Raw genomic sequence first — 20,381 nt, 5'->3', positions numbered from 1 at the left:
GAGCCGCGGCCGGGGGGGTGAATGGGGCCGGGAAGGGCGGAGGGAGCCCCGGCGGGTGTGGTGGGTGTAACGGGGTGTAATGGGTGTAACGGGGCGCGCCGGGGGTGCGGGAGGGACAGCGGGGTGCGGGAAGGACAGCGGGGTGCGGGAGGGATAGCGGGGTGCGGGAGGGACAGCGGGGTACGTGATGGACAGCGGGGTGCGGGAGGGATAGCGGGGTGCGGGAGGGATAGTGGGGTGCGGGAGGGATAGCGGGGTACGTGATGGACAGCGGGGTGCGGGAGAGATAGTGGGGTGCGGGAAGGACAGTGGGGTGCGGGAAGGATAGCGGGGTGCGGGAAGGACAGAGGGGTGAGGGAAGGACAGCGGGGTGCAGGAAGGACAGCGGGGTGCAGGAAGGATAGTGGGGTGCAGGAAGGATAGCGGGGTGCAGGAAGGATAGCGGGGTGCAGGAAGGACAGCGGGGTGCGGGCGGCTCGCAGGCCGGGGGAAGGCGGGCGGTGGTGGAACGCGTGTGTGTCCCCGAGTGTAGGATGGGCTGTGAGTACCGACAGCCGGGACACCGCGAGCAGCGCTTGGAGGGGTGGTGGTGACACAGGAACCCCTCTGTCACCCTGTGGTTGAGGGTGCGACCCCTCAAAAGGTGTTCCTGAACCCAGGGAAGCGTCCGCCATGGCCAACGCAACTTTCCCCAAGCAAACCCTGCAGCAGTGATGCAAAGTAGAGCGAAACACAGCGGGATGCGGCATCCTGGTACCCAGAATTGGGGTACCCAGTGTTACCCAGCCAAGGGGTTACATGGGACATGGCAGCTCTCATATTCCTATGAAATAAAATATGAACTTCAGAACTGCTTGAGCCAACCCATGAACAAATAATTTTAATGGTTTTTTTCAGCGGACCATAGTTTTCTCGGAGCTCCACAGTCTCCTCTCTTTGAAGTTGGACAGATACAGTAAACACAACAAATATATGATACAACCCATCACAGCTGGATTAAAAAAAAATACACAAAAAATATAATACATAAAAAAATGGATTTTTAACATTGTGGACTGACGCAGCTCTAAAAATGGTGATTGTAACCCTGGTAAGCTTTACAAAGTCTTTAAAAAAATAAAACAGTACTTCATGTGAAATTCATAAATACACTGGAGGCGAACGGAGGGGCTGGGGGAGTTGAGAAAGTGTCTCTGGGATCATGACTAAACCCCAGCCAGGGCTGCTGGGGGCACCAGTCTGTGTGCGTGGGGTGCAGTGTGAGCCCTGGGCTCGGTGCAGGCAGCAGGGAGGGAGGGAGGGATGGAGGCACAAACCTGTCCAGTTTAACAAAGAGCTTCATCCCCCAGCAGGGCTGGGAGTGGGCACGCCTGTGTTTTATGGTGGGGGAGTTTTGAGTTTTCATTCCCAGAGTTTAAATCAGTGAGTGAAACAGAAGGAAAAAAAAAAAAAAAAAACAAACCAAAAACCTACAAAACAACAAACAAACATGCTACATATGAGAACTTGGCCCAGCACAGCCCTGGCATGGTTTGCCAGTGCCTGGCCTTGGATTTTTCCCTCTCTCTTTCCCTCCCTGCTCTGTCTGCCCTGCTCACAGCAGCCACCTCAGTCCAGTCCCACCACTGAGCCCTGGGCCTGGCACGGGGCTGGGATGGCTCTGCCCCATCCCACAGGGATGGGTGGCTTTTTCCAGCAGCAAGAGGTCGAAGTCCCCGTGCTTCACAGGACACATGGCATCAAGGCAGCAGCCAAGGCACTTTCCTGAGCTCTGGAGCTGTTCCTGCTCCTTGCGCTGGCAGCACTGAGCCTAAACCTGCCCTGTCCCCCTCCCAAAGAGCTGCAGTGCCCCTCAAAACACTCCTGCCTCTTTCCCACTGCCTTCACTTCCCTGCCAACATGAGAAACCCATCCAGACCTGGCCACCTCGGGCTCTCTGTCCCCCTGCCAGCCTCCTGCCACCCTGCTCCCTGCCACCTCTGTCCCTCTGTCACCCTCCTGCACCCTGAGGTTGCTTTCCCCAGACTCTGCCCTTGCAATCACAGCCTCAGGACTGGGCACTCTGCCTTGGCTTACTTTGGGCTGCAGCCACAAAAACACCTCCAAGCTGACCCAGTCCCTTATCCTGGCACCCCTCCTGTTCTCTGTCCCCTCTCTGTCTCTGTCCTTTCTGTCCCAAACTCTGCCCACTGACAGCTTGGCCCTGCATTGCTCAATTTGTTTTTCCCTGCACCTCCCTGGCCACTTCCCACAGGATGCAGGAGAGTGGATGGAGCGGTTTGGAACAGTCATCGCAGAAAAAAGGAAAAAAATGTGAAGGAACAAAATAAAACAACAACACCAACCTGAAACAAGGAGAATGTACATATACAAAATAAATCAGGCAATCTGCCCTCACTGCTCTCTACTCATGACTCCTCAGCAAGTGACCACAGTGGGGACACTGAGCCTGGGCCAGCCCCAAGTGCAATTCCTGAACACAGCAAGTCCCCCACAAATCCCAGCCAGAGATGGAGGCATCCCAAACCTTTCCCTAAACAAGACACTTCCCATGCAGGGTGGGAGGGCAGCACCTGGGCACTGTAGAGGGCCATCAGCCTGATTACAAGCATGGTGTCTTTTTAAAAAGTATTAAAAAGCACTTTCAATTAAAAAAAAAAAAAAGGAAAAAAAAGGAGCCATAAACCCCCATGGTTTGCATTGTCAATGCCCTCATGCCTTCACTGCCACTGGCTCCCAGTGCCCCAGCTGGGCATGGAGAAGGAGCATCCCTGGGGGTGGCAGTGTCCCCTCCTCCACTCTGCCCTGCCCTGCCCGTCCGTCTGTCCCCACGTCCCCCAGGCTGTGCCACGCGGTGCCAGTGCCACTGTCGCTGCCATGCCGGTCACCATCACACCTGGCACGGTGCTGCATCCTCCTGAGCGTCTGTGCTCGCTGCTCTCCTCTCCACTCAGGGCTGGGGTCACTTCTGAGCAAGGCTGGGCTGAAAGGAGGGGTCCTTCTCTGCTCCCACGTCCTGCTGCTGCTGCTGCTGCTGCTGCTGCTGGCACGGCGGGCTCCTGGCCTTCATCAGCAACACCGAGGGCTGCTCTCTCCCTCTCCAGCTCCAGATGTGGGTTTCCTTTCTCCCTACACTTCCTTTCCCATTCTTCTTTTTCTTTTTTTTTTCTTTCTTTTTTTTTTTTTTTTTGGTAGTTTTATTTATTTATTAAAAAAAAAAAAAAAAAAAAAAGAAACTGTTCCTAAGTAGAAAACATCTGCGATCACAAGTCAGTCTTTTTTGGCTATTGTTTTTCTTCCTCCTCCTGTCTTCAAATGACTTCTCCCAAGGCAACAGGCACAAAGGGTGGCTTTTCTGCAAGGCCCCCTCCCTCCCCTGCACGCCCCTCGTGCCCCTGCCTGTCCCCAAGGGCCCCTAGTCCTTGACCAACTTGTACACGTGGTGCTGGGCGCCGTGCTCGCTGGTGGAGACCTCGAAAACGAAGGCAATGCAGAGCAAGGTTTCCTGGGTATCCCTGTTGGTAACAACCTGCAGCAGAGCAGACAGTGTCAGGGGGGTGCAGATGCTGTTACCTGGGGGGCTCAGGCACAGCCACTTTGCACCATGAGAAGATTTGCTACCCGTTATTTGTAGGGTCACACAGGCAGTAGCACAGCCAATTTAATTGCACCATCAAGATTTACTACCCAGTTTTGGGGATGTTGCACAGGCTCAGGAACAGCCCGAACTGCACCACCAAAAATTTGTTTGGGGGACGTTGCATTGGCTCAGGCCGAGCCACTGCATTTGCACCACCAAAAACTGCTACAGATTATTTGGTGAAGTCAAACAAACTCAGGCACAGCCAATTTAATTGCACCATGAAAATTTTGCTCCCTATGATCTGATAGACTTGACCAGGCTTGGGGCACAGCACCACCAAGACCTGCTCCCTGGAATTCAGGGTCTGTGTGGGCCCAGGCACAGCCAGGTCTATGCGGGGCCAGCAGGGTCGATGCAAGTGTGAGCTCCACACTCCTGGTGGGACACACCCCCTGGAAAAGGAGGGGAGGTACCTGCAGGATGGTGAAATTCTCCAGGACACTGTTCATCATGTACTTCTCTGGGAGGTGCTTGAGTTTGTGGATGAAGTTGATCATGTACTCGCACATGGGGGAGCGGTGGATGCGGTAGACGAACCGGCCGTTCTCCAGCCGCGCGTACTCCGTCTGCAGGGGACAGCCAGCATGAGCAGCTGTTCCATGGCTGCTGGTGGGACATGGCAATGTCCTCTCCACCCCACCCATAAACATGGCACAGGCACCCGTGTGTCCTACACCCAGCTCTGGGATTTTCTCCATCCCAGAACCCACCCCGGACCAACTCCGACCCCTTCCCGATGCAGTGGGACATGGAACTCACCTCCACCTTCTCCACGACCTGCTTCCCAAAGGAGCACACCTTGGTGGAGACTGTGATGGTCATGTTCTCTGCACTGCTGTACTGGCTGCTGACACCATAGAAGGTCCCTGGCCCGTCCTGGATTGTGCTGTTCAGATCCGCCTGAAGAGAGGAGAGGGACAAAGCTCCCATGAGCTCTGGATGGGGATGAGGGACACCAGCCTTCAGAGCTGCCCAGGGTGCTCCAGCTCTGTGATGGTGTTCACTCTTCCCTCTTAGGTTGAGGGAGGAGATGAGGATTTGACTCCATGTTTCAGAAGGCTTGATTTATTATTTTATGATATATGTTATATTAAAACTATACTAAAAGAATAGAAGAAAGGATTTCATCACAAGGCTAGCTAAGAATAGAAAAACAAAGAATGATAACAAAGGCTTGTGGCTCAGACAGAGAGTCCGAGCCAGCTCACTGTGATTGGCCATTAATTAAAAACAACCACATGAGCCCAATCCCAGATGCACCTGTTGCATTCCACAGCAGCAGATAACCACTGCTTACATTTTGTTCCTGAGGCCTCTCAGCTTCTCAGGAGGAAAAACCCGAAGGAAAGGATTTTCCATAAAAGATGCCTGTGACACAGCTCTGCCACAACGAGCCTGCAGCTCGGGCACCACCCTCCCCACCCTCACCCTCGCAGCAGCAGCATACCCAAAACTTGACGAGAAAGAAGGAGTTCTGGGGCCCGCGCTCATAGAGCTCCTTGAGGCCGCCCTTCTTCTCGGGGAACTTGTCGTAGATCTGGCGGATGTCCACGGCCTCCAGCAGGGGGTCGCTGTACGAGGGGTTCGTCTGGCCGATGTGCACGAAGAGGTGTTTGCTGTACTGTAGGGAGCGGGGTGGGGACAGCAGCAGCACAGGTCAGGCAGGAGATTGAGTTTTATTATCCGTTATAAGGTCTTTGTGAGGCAAAGTGGAAATTTTCCTAGGGGAGGAATCTATTTTGATTTAAGTGAAATGTACATTTTTGGGTTGAGTCTGTGGTTAGAAAACGTGGCTATTTAGCCTGACTGCAAAACCTAAGCTCAGAGAAACTGCTTCAATGAAGGACAGAGATAAGGGGGGAGACAGAGGGTGATAGAGACAGAGAGACTGCTGTGAGAGCAGGTGAACCTGACCTAGGAATTCTTTCTAGAAGAAAGAATTTGAGAAGAACTAGCGGCATAAAAGGGGATAAAAATGGACCTGAAGTTCCCAGAGGTACGCATGTCATTTTGAGGGGAACCATTCCCACATGCGTCCAGCGCTGTAATAAACATACCGGCTTTACAACTTTCACAAAAGTTGTGGAGTTTTGATTATCTCCGCAAAACATTTGGGATAGAACTTCTGTCTGTTAGTCCCCACTTTCTACAGTGAAAAATGTGCAGTTTTCTACAGTCTGTAGGTGTTACTGTAATGTGAGTGACCAGTGCTGTGACTTGGGTGGGAATAGCCATTAGTAGTTTTGGGGAAACAGTCTCCTTACTTTCATTGCAAATCAATTTACATAATTCACAGTTTCCTCTAGAAATTACATCTTTTGTACTTTGAAGGCAAGACAATTGAATTCTGCATGTCTCTTGTGTTTATAGGCAAGATCCTTCTAAATTTTGTTTCTTGGTTGCCTCCATGCATAAAATTGAGATACATGGAGGACATAAAATTGAGATATGAAGGACAGGTAATCCTCTTGTACCCCCGTGTTTTCATTTTTGCAGGGGCAACAGTTATGTCAGTTACAAGCATTAAAAAAAAAAAAAACAAAAACAAAAGGCAGCTATCTCCAAATTATTGAACTTTCTTCACTCCATCACAGTAAGTTTTCCTTCTAAGAAGTAATTGCACGGGGTTGGAGGGGCGCCATGCCGGGTGCTGGTGGCACACGGAGGGGACTGTTACCGTTTCGGCGTCCCGGGGCACCTCCATGAAGGCGGAGTACTCGAGGAGCCGCAGCTTGGAGGAGGCGATGGTGCGGTCCTGCCAGACCGGCACGGCCGAGGCAGCTGGCGGGAGCGGAGCCAAGGGCTCGTAACCTGAGCCAGGGGGAGTGACACGGGGTGGAGGGACAGCCGGGAACCGGGGTGAGCCCCCCTGCAATTCTGCTGTACCCCCCAACTCCCGTATCTACCTGAGCCCCCCCTGCAATGCTGCTGTACCCAACTCCCATATCCACCTGAGCCCCCCCTGCAATGCTGCTGCATCCCTCACCTCCCATATCCACCTCCCACCCAGCACAGCATGGATAAAACACAGGGGTGAGCCCCTGTCCCCACTGCATCCCCCAACTCCCATATCCACATCCCACCCAGCACAGGGTGGCTGAAACATGGGGTGTACTGGGTGGGAAGGGACTGGAGGGTCCTGCTCACAGTGGAGCTTTTTGCTGGATTTCAAGCCAGGCTTTTTCCCCACTAGAGATGGGGAGGAGACACAGGTGGGTGGCACTGTGCATGGGAGGGGACAGAGGACAAACTCTGGCAGGGACTCTGGGTTCCCTCCAAGGGGGTGAGGACGTGACTTACTGGCTAGTGATGGAGGCATGGGTGGCTGGATGGGGTAAGCTGATTGTGCAAACGGTTTAATGCTGGAAAGGAAAAAGCATCATCAGGTTACCAAGCCCAGGATGCCCCAGCCCCTTGCCAAGGTGGGGTCCTGCTGGTGCCAGGTGTGGAGGGGTCTGTACTTACTCCTGAGAGGGTCCAGGCTGTCCTGGGATAGGCCCACTCCAAAACTGGGAAAACAGCACAGGGAAGAGTCAGTGGCTTCTGACCCTCCCCGCTCCCAACATTTCCCTCCTCACCTGCTGCAAACAACAGGGAGCCCTGCATTGCCACCACGGCTGAGAATGGCTGTTGAACACCCCCCTGCCCAGCCCGTGGTGTCCCCCCAACCCCGGGGTGTCCCCATGGGGGGGGGTTTGGGGCTGTCCTCACCCTGGGGGCAGCAGAGAAGACGGCCTGAGGAAGAGGAGGGGGGGGGCTGAGCTTGTTCTGCAGGACGCTGGCAGACACGATCTGTGCTGAGGACATGGAAGCCATGCTCTGCAGAGCCTTGTCCTTCGAGACCTGGTCCTGGGGGAAAAAGGGGGGACAGGAGGGGAGCAGGGTTACAGGGGCAGGCTGAGCTCCCTCACCCCAGCGTGCCTGACAGGGTTTGTAAAGCCAGCAGCCAATCCCACAGCCCACTGGGACCATGCAGAGGGATCCCCCCACCCCCTCTCAAACTTTAATTAACGTCTGAAGATCGCCAATATCCTCTGGGCAAAAGCTGATGGGTCTGGAAAATGCTGCTGGTGGCCCTCCCCCCCCGGGGATGTGAAGGGTTTTTAGCCCCTCCACTGGAGAGGGCATCAAGCAATGGGGAACAAAAGGAATTTCAGACTCAAGCTCAACTTACCAAGTTCATGGCCTGTCCGCAAAAGAAAGGAAAAAAAAAAGGTTAGAGTGTCATGGGAACCTTTGGGTACTCTGTACACCTCCCCTAAGTCGGTGCTGCTGTCAGCTGGGGTAGAGTTAATTTTCTCCACTGTACAGGCATGGGGTGGCTGCAAAGAGAATTAACTCTACCTGAATTAACTCTGGAGAGAATTAACTCTACAGCTGAAACCAGCACAACTGGGTCATCACCACCCTGACCCGGGCTCATCACCACAGCCTGACCTGGGGAGTGAAGCCCTTGACCTGGCTGGTCACCAGGGGATGCCCATGGTGGCCACTGATGTCCAGGCTTAGTTCCACCAGGAATGGGATGCCAAAGTCCCCCACCCACTCTTTGAAGAGGTCACTGTGGTGAGCCAGGCCTGTGCCTTTCTTGGCTTTTTATTATCCTGCACAGCCTCCTCAGAAGCCCCCAGTGCTTGTGGCTGGGGCACGGAGGGGAAAAGCTGCTGGGATGCCCTGGGATGTGGGCACCAAGTCCCCCACTCCAGGCACTGCAAGGAAAACCCTGAGCTCACCCCCCTGTGCTGTGTGTGCACTGACAGGGGAGGCCAATTGTTTTTCCTTTTGCTCCAAAAGTCCCAGCACTGCTGGGCAGGAGCTCCAGGGCTCCCAGGTCCTGCCCGGAGCAGGGCTGCTCCTCCACCTGCATTGCTGGGACACGTTCATGCTGGTCCCAGAGCACACCCTCTGCTTTCCTTCTGAACCTTCCCCAGGGATCAATGCTTCATTTATTTTTACCTGGGGCAGGGCAGGAGGGCGGGCGTGCAGCCACATGCCGGGAGCACGAACACACACCTGACTGCAGCTCAAAAATACAGATATGCTCATGAGTGCAGCTCAAAAATACAGATACTGTTCATGAGTGCAGCTCAAAAACACAGATACTGCTCTGACTGCAGCTCAAAAATACAGATCCTGCTCGTGGAAGTGTCTTATCCCACAGGACATGGTCAGCCCACAGTGCTGGCTGAGGGCAGGTGGCTGCCTGCACTGATCTTGAGAAGGGATGTTCTGTATCCTCTAAGTATTGCTCAGGGGGATCTCTGCCCCAGCTGCTCCATGCCAGAATCCTTCAGGCAGCATGGCTGGGGATGGAGAGCACAGCCATGGACCCCTGGGGTCACTCCTGCCTCCAGCTTCCCTTTGCTCTGCACTGTGCCATGTGTCAAGGAAAGATTTTTTAATTTATTTTATTTTATTTTATTTTATTTTATTTTATTTTATTTTATTTCATTTTATTTCATTTCATTTCATTTCATTTCATTTCATTTCATTTCATTTTTTATTTTAATTTTGTAAAGGCTTCTGCTGCTGTTGACCCTGCTGCCTCTCCTACTTCCTTGACTGCTCCTCCTGGGGCTGTAGACTGGCTTTTACAAGCCCAAAGGAGCATCCCAAAATAAGTTTCAGATGCTCTCCCTGGTTTCTCCTAGCAGACCAAACCCTGGTCTGGCTGTGGGAGCCCTCCTGGCCTCCCTCTCATGGGGCACTGGGGTCCCTGCCGAAGGATTTTGGGGGGCACATCTTGGTGGGCTCCCAGGCAGTATGAGCTGGAGTTTATTAAAGCCCTGAGGATGAAAATGCTCCAGCTCTGACAGTGGGCTGCACTGCCAACCTCAGTGCTGGAGATGGACACAGCACCCAGGACAGGGGTGGCTGCTGATGCCTTTGGGACCTCAGAGATTTCCTGGGCTCCCACTCACACAGCAAGGCAGCAAATCACCCCTGAGGCTACCCAAGGAGCTGCTCCCTCGTGTGGCAGTGCAGAGATTAACTGAGGCACACGGCAGGAGCTGGCTGTCCCCAGTGGGTGGCTGTGCTCTGAGGACCCCTCTGTCCCCCACCTCGCAGCATGTGGGTCCAACCCAAGCAGGGCTTGGTCCTTTGGTGATGCCCTCAGTCCTGGCCATGCCCCCCATCCTCACCCTCCCCACTGCCACCACAAAGTTTGGTGGGAACAGTTATGGAAAGGTTAGTTGGGCTCCAGTTAGGAGGAAGGAAAGAAGGAAGGAAGAAAAGAAAAGCCAACCAGAAAAGAGAGAGAGAATGATCCATTTTTTTCTCACTTGGCTCCCTTGGCTCCTGGCACTGTCCCCAGCAGCATGGCCCCAGCTGGACCTGCTGCCACTCACACCCCTGTGGTGCCCCTGGCAGTGCTCACACCCTGGAGCATCACAAACCACTGGGGCAGCCTGCAGGGACCCCTGGGGCCCCTCTGCTTCTGCCCACTTCACACCAGCACCTGCTCTGAGCTGGGTCAGGTCAGCTGTGGAGGGGAGGGGGCCTTGGCACACCCTGCTTGAACCTCACTTTGCCTCACTGCCTGTTCTGGGGGGGCCCTTCTCCTTGTGGGAGAACCCCTGATGGCCCAAAAGAGGGGGCAGCCCTCCCACATCACCAGAGGAGGGTTTAAACCCACATCTCCCCATGGCAGAGTCCTTGCCTGGATGCAAAGAGGGGATCTGGCACCACATTCACCCTCCTGGAGGAACGAGCAGGGCTCTGCTGCCCCTCCTTGCACCTCTCTCTGGGCATCCCGCAACGATGCCTGTAAAAACCATCTGACCCAAGGAGCCAAGTGAGGGGGAAGAAAAAAAAACACCAAAAAAAAGAGAGGTAAAACAGGAAAGCAAGCAGCACACGGCAGAGCGCAGTGCGTTAGTGGCCAGGCAAGGCAGGGCGTACCTTCAGCTTGGACTGAATCTCACGAGATTTCCGTCGGGCAAGAACCTGCAAGTGGCTAGAGACCTGCAGAGAGAGAGCAGAAGGAGAGGGGGAACAGCAGAGCCGTCAACCAGAGGAAAGGAGGAGGAAGGAGAGGGGCTGCCCATGCTCACAGAGACACCGCCGCGGACACCTGGGCAAGGGCGCCAACGTACCTTGATGCCAACCTGGTACTCCCGCACCTTCTTCCGAGCTAGAACCTGTATGTGGCTGGACACCTAGGGCCCAACACGCCGTTCAAAAGGAAAACACAGAGAGAGTGAAGATCCTGCAGGGCAGGCTCTGTCCCAGGGCAGGGAGTGCAGGAGTGGGCAGCGCTGTGGCTGCTCCCCGAGGTGCTGAGGGTGCTGCACCCGCCAAGAGCTGCAGGAAGGAAAGTGCTGGGGCACCCCAGTGCTGGTTGATGCTGGTTTGTGCTCACCCCAGGATGGGGTGGAGCTCCTTGGTGTAAAGCTGCTGCAGTTGAGGGGGTGCTCATTTAGCACCTCTTGGGGATGGACAGACAGACCCTGCCAGCACCATAAGCCTGGCAGGTTTGAGGTAGCCCAGGTCCTGTGGGTCCAGGAGGGACTGGCACATTGCCACAGGGCTCCTCCTGGTTTTGCATGTGGGGAAGGTGAGAAAGGTTGGGTTTTTGTGTCCAGGCCCCTGTAAGAGCAAGATCTAAAGAAAAAGGGCTGATGTCCAGGCAGTAAAGGCACAGCATGGCTGGGGGCCATCCACAGGAAGGGTGGGCGTCCATGCACCCACAGGGCTTCAGGGCTGATTTTGGAAAGAACCTGCTCCCACCAGTGCCAGGCTGTCCAAGAGGAGACGCCAGGCTGTCCAGGAGATGAGTGCACAGAGGGATCAGTGCTGTGGGTGCTCTCTCCCATGGCTTTCCCAAGTTCCTTCCCCCATGGAGGGGGGGCCCAGTTAAGTGTTTAATCCAGAAATGAAATGCTGCTTGGCACTGGTCGAACACAAAACCAGCAGCCAGACCCTGGTCTCTTTTCTTTCAGCACAAGTCCTGGAGGAATGACCTCTGCAGTGCTGGGGACCAGTGTCCCTCTCTTGTGGGGACTTGTGGCAGGGGACAGTCCCAGAATAAGTGTCCCAAACCCAACCATCTCCCTGTGCTGGGGGATGCTCCCAAGCATCCAAGGCCATGGGCTCAGCTGGGATGGGTGGCTTGGCTCCTGACTGGGGACCACCACGAGGGGAGGGAAAAGCCACTGGACACATGACAAAGGGACATGTCCCATCAGGAGGTGCAGCAGCCCACTCCTCAGACAGGTTTGGTGAAGCAAGGGCTTGCAGGGACCTCTGTGTGCTCCTGCAGGGATCTCTGTGTGCTCCTGCCCTGCCTGCATCCCTGCCTGCCCCAGCATCCAACCAGGCAGGGCAGTGAGAGCAGGGCAAGGGCTTCGTGGTACCTCCAGCCCCATCAGGACCAGCACCACAGCTCCACACAGCCCATCCCTGGATCCCTGGCTGGCATGGGGATGCCTTGCTCTCAGCCCATGGGGTTTGGGGTGCCTTCGCTGTGGCACAAGTGGCATAAAGCCTGGCAAGGGGTAGAGATAGGAACAGTCCCCAGATCCAGAAGGTGCATCAGAGAGACCCATGCAGGCACACACAGACAACAGACACTGTCCAGAGAGAGTCTGGGGGCTCCTGCCACCCACAGGGTCACCCCAACCAGGTGGGGGGCCCGGATGCTGCCTGCCCCCCTCACCCCCCGCTTCAAGGCATCCTGGGACTGAGGAAACCCGAGGGGTTTTGTGCTCACAGACGCAGGAAGCTCCTCGCAGAGGATGGGGAACCTGCTGGCAGCCGCAGTGGCTTGAGGAGGGGACACAGATGACTGTGGGACATCCGCTTACCTGGCACCGCCTCCCACCCCGCCCCGAGCCCACCCCAGGAGAAAAAAGCAGAGCAACGCCTCACCTGCTTCCTCGTCCGTGTCTTCCCTGTTCGCAGCTTGATGTAGCGGGCGATCAGCTCGTTACGACCTGCGGGCAGAGCCTGGGGTCAGCCCTGGCACACGGGGGGCATCAGCCCCGGACCCCGCGGGGCATCAGCTCTGGCACAGGGCGGGTATCGATCCCGGAACAGGGAGGGTCTCAGTCCCGGAATTCGGGGATCTCAGCCCCGGCACTCGGGGGGCTCAGCTCCGGCATTTGGGGGTCTCAGCCCCGGCATTTGGGGGTCTCAGCCCCGGCACTCGGGGGGCATCGGTCCCGGCACAGGGCGAGTCTCAGCCCCGGCACTCGGGGGGCTCAGCCCCGGCACTCGGGGGGCATCGGTCCCGGCACATGGAGGGGGGCTCAGCCCCGCACTCGTGGAGCATCAGCCCCAACACTCGGGGGTCTCAGCCCCAACACTCGGGGGTCTCAGCCCCAACACTCGGGGGTCTCAGCCCCAACACTCGGGGGTCTCAGCCCCGCACTCGTGGAGCATCAGCCCCAACACTCGGGGGTCTCAGCCCCAACACTCGGGGGTCTCAGCCCCCGTCCCCGCGCCCCCCGGGCCGGCGAGGGAGGCGCTGCCAGGAGGTGGCGCTGCCGCGACAGCGTCGGGGCGACCTCGGGGACACGGGGGTGGCCACGCCAGGCCAGGACACCCCCGATCCCCGGTTCCTCCCCATCCCCGGGCTCAGAGCGAGGCGACAGCCCCCAGGGACCCCCGCCACAAACCCCGGGGCAGCCCCAGCAGAGCCAGCGAGCCCAACCCGGGCAGCCGCGCCCGCGGGGGTCCCGGGCTGTCCCCCCCACCTCGGCATCCCCCTTCCCGTTCACAAGCCGCGCTGGCCTTTCCACCAGTATTTCCTAACGTCCTGGTCTAATTCGAAGCAGAAGTTGCTTTTGCGCCACATTTCAGGGGCCAGCTGTGGCCAATCTCCGTTCGAACGTCAGAGCAGCTGGGAGCTTTCTTCTCCCGGCCCCGGCCCCCCCGGCCCCGCCGCCGCCCCCCCGCGCACGGGGGCAGCCAGGCACGCCAGATTTATTTTAATGGACCAGATGGTCGCGGTTGGAACTTGTCGAAATGCCCTTGGAGCGGGTTTCGGCTTTAAAAGAATAAAAAAAAAAATCCCTTAAAAAAAAAAAAATTACAACCCCCCCACCCCAACCCCCTTCTTCCACCCCGATTGGCCCCCTCCCAGCCCCACAGCAACTGGGCCCTGCTGGGGGGACACACACATGGGGACAGACAGGGCCAGGTGGCACGCAGAGACAGCTGCCCCTTGCCAGGCGGGAGCTGGTGGGTGGGTGACAAAGGGGGTACCCCTGGCACGGCCAGCATGGCACCCTGGTGTCACCCTGAGGCACAGCTCCCACCCCTCCTGGCTCCCTCTCAGCACCTCGCAGGGGCCAGGTCTGCAAGGGTGTCCTTTGAACCCAGGTGAGATGACACCCACAGAAGGGACCCTGCTGCTGAGCCCCAGTTTGGGGGTACACCTTCAAAACCCCCCTTTGCATGCCCTGCTCCTGAATCCCATCCTCTGCCCCCCATACCCTGCAAATGGGATTGAAATATGGGCAAAAAATCCAGGGAAGAAATGTGGGGCCTTTGGGGACTGGGTGAGCCAGTGCCAGCCCCAGTGCCCAGCATCTCCTGCACCCATCCTGCCACACACCATGCCCAAGGCTGCACCCTCGCAGCCATCCCTGTGCCCACGTGCCCTGTCCCTTGTCCCTTTCCCTGTGATTCATCTGGACCGTGCCATTCCCTCCGAGAGGGCATGTCCTCCTCCAAATTACCACATTCCCCAAATTCCTCTCCCCTGACACCACCACGTGAACCAGTTGGACAGGCTGGGTTAAAAATAACCGAGTGTGTAGCAAGGCCCAGTGTGCCCGTGCTGGGTCCTGGCTCCCCAGCTCCCACCTTGCTTTGCCACCGCCACAGTGCTGGCACCAGCGTGGCAGGGGCTGGTACTGCCCTGGGCACCCATGGAACCCCCAAAAAGAGGGGTGTGAAGGACGGCAGAGGCGCTGGCACACCGTTATGCCACATGCTGGCACTGCCTGTGCTGCCAGTGCCCCTGGTGCTCTTGGTAATGGCAGCCAGGGGTCCCGGGGGTCCCAGTGGGGAGGTGCTGGGGAAGGTGGGGGGGAGATGAAAGGCGGGCAGGGGCTGCTGCCTCTTTAAGCAGCTGCCAGATGTCTCTGAAAGGCTGGAAAAACCGGTTGGGGCGTGCTTCGAAGGGCCAGGCTCCCGGCGGCACTTCAGCTATTCCCAGAGAAATCCAAAAAATGCATAGGCTTGGGAAGCCCTGTGCTCCCCCGCCTCCTCCTCCCTCACCCCGCTCCTGCAGCAGCCCCCATGCCGTGGGTGGGGGGCCCTGGCAGATGGGGTGGCACAGGTCGCTGGCACGGGTGTGGGGACAGTGGCACAGTGCTCTCCAGCAAGCCTTGTGCTTTTGCCCCTCTCTAGTAGCACTGGGGGAGGCATTGCTGTGACAGCAGCATCTGGGCAGGTGTATTTTAGAGGCTGGGGACAGAGATGCCAGCCCTGGTCCTGTTGTCACCATGGGGTGCTGGTAATATGGCAGCCTGCTCCTGACTCTGAGGTCACTGGCCCTTGGGGGTGACATCACGGGATGTGCAGGGCAGGAGGTACCAGTCCCTCCCCTGGCAGGGACAGGAGTTTGGGAAGACACCAAAAACGAGGCTGACACTCCAAAATCATCCCCCTAGTTGGGCAGACCAACAAAATCACCAAAAGCTGAGCTGGGTGCGGGTGGCTTGGGTGGGTGAGTGACCCTTGCCACAGGGTGCTCTGGCCACCAGGTCCGGCTGGGGAAGGTTTGGGGAGGTGTGTGGAGGCACAGGGGAGCAGGAGGGCTGGGGCTGCCCTGGCCCCGCAGTCCCGTGCCCGCTCCCTGCCCCACGGCCTCACCAAACCAGTCAGTCCGGCAGGGCCGAGAGAGGGAGGGAGCGGGAGGGAGGGACACAGGTCACCGGCACCTCCCCAGCCCAGCCCAGCCCCGGGATCAACCCCAGCCAGCTGCTTTCGGGCTTGGGGGATGCTCGAGGGCGATACCCCAGCGTGGGTTTGGGGCAGGAGGTTTTTCAGTTCAGCCCTGCCCGGTGCCTCCACCCCGCCCCCGGCACTCACCGTACATCTTGCCCTCATCTGAGAGGATGATTTTCCTCCGGCCGCAGGGTGGGTAGATCGCCAGCGCCTCCTGGAAGCTCTGCTCGATGTCTGGACTCCACACTCCCTCGGCATCATTGTCCAGACTCTTGTCCATGCCGTCCTGGCCATCTTCCCGCCCCTCCCCAGGGCTGCCGCTGGCGTTCCAGCTGTTGGACGCTATGGTGCTGGCTGCTCTGGGCTCCGACCCTGAGCCCCCACGGATATGGGACAACCTGCTGGGACACAGGGGACACCTGTCAGAGCCAGCAGCCCCTGCTGGGGCATGGGGTGCAGTGCCAGCATGGTGCCAGGTCTGCTCCTGGCCTTTGCCCTGTTCTCACTGGCACCCAGAGCAGCATCTCATTGTAAGGCATCGGATACACAAACAGGCTTTCCTCAGGGGCAGAGCATGATTTCTATGAGTACCCCCAAATCCAAGCCACAAGTGACCACCCAGGATCCACCCAAATAAAGTCTGGGAAGGAAACTGCCCCCAGCTACTGTATTACCCATACAAGGAACTTGGGCACATGGTGTTTATGGCTGACACCTTGGGACAGGATGGCAGCAGCCCCACAACCTGTGAACCCTGACCCTGCTCCAGTACCCACTGCCAAACAGCAGTCTCTTTGGGCAAGCTGGCCCAAAAAACACCCCTAGGCCCCAAAATCCCAGCTCCACCATGCCTGGCAAAGGCAGAGCTGGGATTTGAAGGGAGATGCTGAGCAGCTCCAAGCCAGACCCCACTAATGGGAACCATGTGGCCCGAGCCGTCCAGCAGCCCTCCCCTGGTACCAGGAGAGGCCCCCCCACCCTGAGGATGCTCAGCTGGGGCCCCGGGCCCTCCCCAGCTGGTGGGTGATGCTGGGGAGCCTTCAACCCTCCTCCTCTTCCTCCTGCTGCTGCCCAGCTCGCAGCACAGCAGCGTTTCAGTGTTTTGCAATAACATGTTTGGCGGCAGCTGCCGGCGGTGGGAGCGGAGAGGTGTCTCCTGCGCCGCCGCGCTTCCCGGACGGGCTGGGAGTGTACAAAGGTCTCCAGCACAGACATCTCCTTTTAAAGGAACTGCTGAGCCCGCTGGCTCAAGTGCGCTGCGAGGCCTTGCTTGCTGCCTCTTTTTTTTTTTTTTTTTTTTTTTTTCCTTTTATAAAAAAAGAAACTCAGCCCCCCCATCGCTCCTCTCCTCGCTCGTCGCGATGTGATGTCAGCCCCTCCGGTCCCGCCGCCCGTCCCCCCGCCGCCGCTCCCCCTCTTGCTGAGCACTGTGGCCAAATAAGGAGAACTGGATTGGAGGGATTGTAGGATCGAGCCAGCCGGCCAAGGCAGGGATGGCGGCAGCACTGCAGGACAGGCCACAGGCACCCTGGCTGTGCCTGCTGCTGCTGCTGCCTCCGTGGGGCAGCAATGCAGGGCACAAACCCCGCAGGGGATGGGAGGGCAGGGAACACAGGGATGGAGAGGGTGGCATAGGGGACAGGCCCAGGGGGATCCTCACTCCCCTCTACAGCCCAGAGCATCAGGGCTCTGTCCCAGTGGGCTGCGACTGTCCTGGTGCTGAGCCCTGGCTGCTCTCCCAGGACCCCCACACTTGGGGAACCTGGCACTCCCCAGCTTCTGCAGCAGCCCCCAAAGGCCTCAATGACCCCACAGCAGCCCCGTGGCAAACCCAGACCCCTCAGCACCGTGGCAGCTCAGTGTCCCCAGTGCCAATCTCAGTGCCAGGGACTCTGCAGGCTGGTGCCAGCCCAGCACCCAGCAGCACCCACACAGCACCACAGGGCTGCCATCAGCTCACCCTGACAGGGGAAATTCCCAAGAGCTGGTGCTGGAGAGTGACTTTACAGGGACTCAGCAGGCTCCCTGCCCTCCCCAGCTGGGGATGGGTGTTTTGGGGGCCAAGGGAAAAGCTATAGACAGAGAGCAAAGCCACCACGGGGCTGGCTGCACCCCTGCAGGCAGCGTGTCCAGCGCCCTGGGTCACCGTGCCAGGCACTGCCTGCCCAGGCAGGGTGACAGCTGACCCCACACCCTGCCTGTGACACCCGTGTCCCCCTCCCTTGGCGGTCCCCAGCCCCCTCCAGCAGGGAAATCCCAGCCCAGCCTTTTCAGGGAAGCTGGGAGAGGAGGGAGGGCGATGCTGGGGCCCCGGCCAAGGTGCGAGGAAGCAGCTCCTCCTCCTTCTCCTCCTCCTCCACCGAACCTGCTTTTGGCCAGGCATTGGAAGACATTGGATTTCCTGGAGGGAGGGTGCATGCACCGCGCTGACGCAAGGCACGGCCGAGTGCCGCTCCACCCTGCCCTTACAAAACACCAACAACAGCAGCAATTAGGGAACCGGCACGGCTGGACGGCCCGCGGAGACCGCGGCCAGACCTGCTCGGCACGGGCAAGGGGACCGGACCTGCCAGAAAATAATGTCACCGGCTGCTGCCTCCCAGCTGCTCCGCAGGGAGAGGGGCAGGGAGACCCCCCCTCCCATGGCACGGGCATCTCTGCAGGGTTTGGGCATCCCAGAGATCCCAGAGACCACCCCTCCCACGGCACGGGCATCTCTGCAGGGTTTGGGCATCCCAGAGACCACCCCTCCCACGGCACGGGCATCTCTGCAGGGTTTGGGCATCCCCAGGACCCCTGAGCCACATCCCCAGGGGATGCTTGCCCGCTCGGAGGATGCTCATCACTCATAAGTGGGGATGGTCACTGGCACCCAGCCCAGGGGGGTGTCCCCACTTCCAGCTCGCTCGGTTCCAATTCACTCCCTGCATTTGTGGGGGGCACACGCTCCAGCCCACAGCTCTAGAGGGTGATGGAGGGGGCTGCACCCTTGTGAGGTCCCCCAGTGGATGTGGGGCCCAGAGCAGGCCGGGCAGGATGCCTGCAGGGCAGGATGCCTCCAGGGCAGCCCTTATCTCCCTGCGAGGTCAAGGCTGCCCAGGAGACTGGGACAGTGTTCCTGCAGCTCCCAGGGCTTGGCCCCAGCACCAGGGGCAGGGGACATGAGGAAACCTGGGGCCTGAGCAGGCAGTGGGGCTGCAGGACCTGTTGGGAGAGCTGCTTGGGGCTGGGGGCCCTGCTAGAGCTCCAGGAAACCTCCTTAAACCCTGCAAAAGCAAAGAGGGAAGGGCACCTGAGAAATGGGTGTTTTGTGGTGAGTGAGAGAAGGAAATACTTTGGAGGCAGCATCTGCAGTCAGAGAAGCACCGTGGGCACCCTTTGAGTGCCAAAAGACAGGAGCAAGGTGCTGCTGGATCCAGCACAACCAGCTGTGATAGGGATCGGGTCAGGGACGTGCAGGGTGGCACAGGGGAGAGCACCTGGGGCTGGGCACGGGGACATTGTGACACGGGCAGAGGCGCCCGTCACTCCCACACTGCCCCCATGCACCCAGACCTCATCTTTGACCCGTGCTGCCAAGCTGGGGACAGCATATTCCTCTTCCCCAGCATCATCCCATCTGGTGCACCATGAGGCACACCCCCAGCAGCCCTTGCACTGCCCCAAACCCTTGTGTGCTGCCCAAACTGGGACAGGGGTGGTGGTGGCTGTTGTCACAGCTCCTCCTCAAACCACCTGGAGTGGAGGGCACGGCCACCAGCACTGGCTCCACCAGGGGGATTGCAGCACAGCACAGCCCCAGCTGGCACTGCCCAGAGGGACGAGGTGTGGGGCAGAGCAGCCCCAAGGACGCCTTCTCACCTGGGGCTGCCCAGGTGGCAGGGGACACTGGGACAAAAAGGCTCTGCAAAGGTGCTGGGGACACTGCAGAGGCAAAGAACCCTGCAAAGACAGGGACGGGGGTCCAGCTGCATCCTGCCCCCATCCTGCCCCCATCCTGCCTCCATTCTGCCCCCATCCTGCCTCCCCATGCAGGGGGCCCAGGGCAATCCAGCCCTTCTCTCTCCCCGCTGCACCCAGACCCCACGGCAAAAGGATAAAAGTTCATGACAAGCCCAGGCAGGATCAGCACGGAGCAGCTCAGCCCTGCTCCAGCCCAGTGCCCCTGCACCAGCCCTGTGGGGAACACGAGGCTGCTGTCACCCCCTCCTTGTCACCGTGACTGATGGCACCCACACTCTGCAGGTGAGGGAGACACAAGTCCCCATCCTCCCTGGTGCTGAGCGTGTCCATGAGACAGCAAAGCTGGGGCTCTAGGGCACCCCAGCTCCTCCTGTCCTGGCACACTGGGCTCAGTGAGGGCACAGCTGGCACTGAGCTGTAGGCAGGCAGAGGATTTCACTAACAAGCCCCTCATTTCAGGCAGGGGAGCTCTGGCTGGGGGCTGTGTCCCTGCTCCTGCCTCTCCCCACCTGGTGACACGGCCAGGAGGAATGCTGCCCACACAGTCACAGCTCTGCAGAGCCCCTGGAAGGAAACCCAAAAGCTGTGGAGCTCCTGGGGGATGCCAACAAGACCACAGCACCCCAGAGAAGATGCTGCTGTGTCCACTGCAGTGCACAGAGCAGGATGCTCTTGGCTCTGCCAGGATGGCCCAGGATGCTCTTGGCTCTGCCAGGATGACCCTGCAGCTCTTCACAGGAGCCCCATACCCCTGGCACCTTGCCCAAAGGGGACCCTTTGGGAACACCCTGGTGCCCCATTCCTGCAGGGAAACACCATCCTGGCTGGCACATGGCTGTGCCAGGGACAGCCAGAGCTCACCGGGGCGGGTGGC

The 20,381-nt window shown here is 58.4% G+C and overlaps 1 protein-coding gene and 1 long non-coding RNA gene across 11 annotated transcripts; one reads left to right on the top strand and one right to left on the bottom strand.

Moving 5' to 3' along the window:
- Positions 1-2: 2 nt before the first annotated feature.
- Positions 3-1,147, top strand: LOC136566171 (uncharacterized). Its single transcript, XR_010784997.1, has 2 exons — positions 3-60; positions 533-1,147. It is a non-coding gene; the product is annotated as an uncharacterized lncRNA (long non-coding RNA).
- A 2,268-nt stretch (positions 1,148-3,415) lies between these two features.
- Positions 3,416-15,887, bottom strand: TEAD3 (TEA domain transcription factor 3). 10 transcript variants are annotated; one of them, XM_066565288.1, is made up of 13 exons: positions 15,689-15,887; positions 12,515-12,579; positions 10,741-10,803; positions 10,547-10,609; positions 7,818-7,829; positions 7,355-7,492; positions 7,109-7,152; positions 6,944-7,005; positions 6,321-6,454; positions 5,091-5,264; positions 4,403-4,543; positions 4,057-4,209; positions 3,416-3,529 (listed from the first exon to the last, which is right to left on the bottom strand). In XM_066565288.1, exons 1-13 carry the CDS (start codon positions 15,822-15,824, stop codon positions 3,416-3,418), a joined length of 1,299 nt encoding a protein of 432 aa, XP_066421385.1. In that variant the 5' UTR covers positions 15,825-15,887. The 10 variants fall into 10 exon arrangements, with proteins under 10 accessions (XP_066421385.1, XP_066421395.1, XP_066421394.1 ...); XM_066565298.1 differs by lacking the exon at positions 10,547-10,609 and adding an exon at positions 9,980-9,988 and having other exon boundaries at positions 10,753-10,803; positions 15,689-15,884; XM_066565297.1 differs by lacking the exon at positions 10,547-10,609 and having other exon boundaries at positions 15,689-15,884.
- Positions 15,888-20,381: the final 4,494 nt, after the last annotated feature.

Source organism: Molothrus aeneus, chromosome 24 (assembly GCF_037042795.1).
Source record: "Molothrus aeneus isolate 106 chromosome 24, BPBGC_Maene_1.0, whole genome shotgun sequence".
NCBI lineage: Eukaryota > Metazoa > Chordata > Aves > Passeriformes > Icteridae > Molothrus > Molothrus aeneus.
This window is presented reverse-complemented; position numbering and strand designations above follow the sequence as displayed.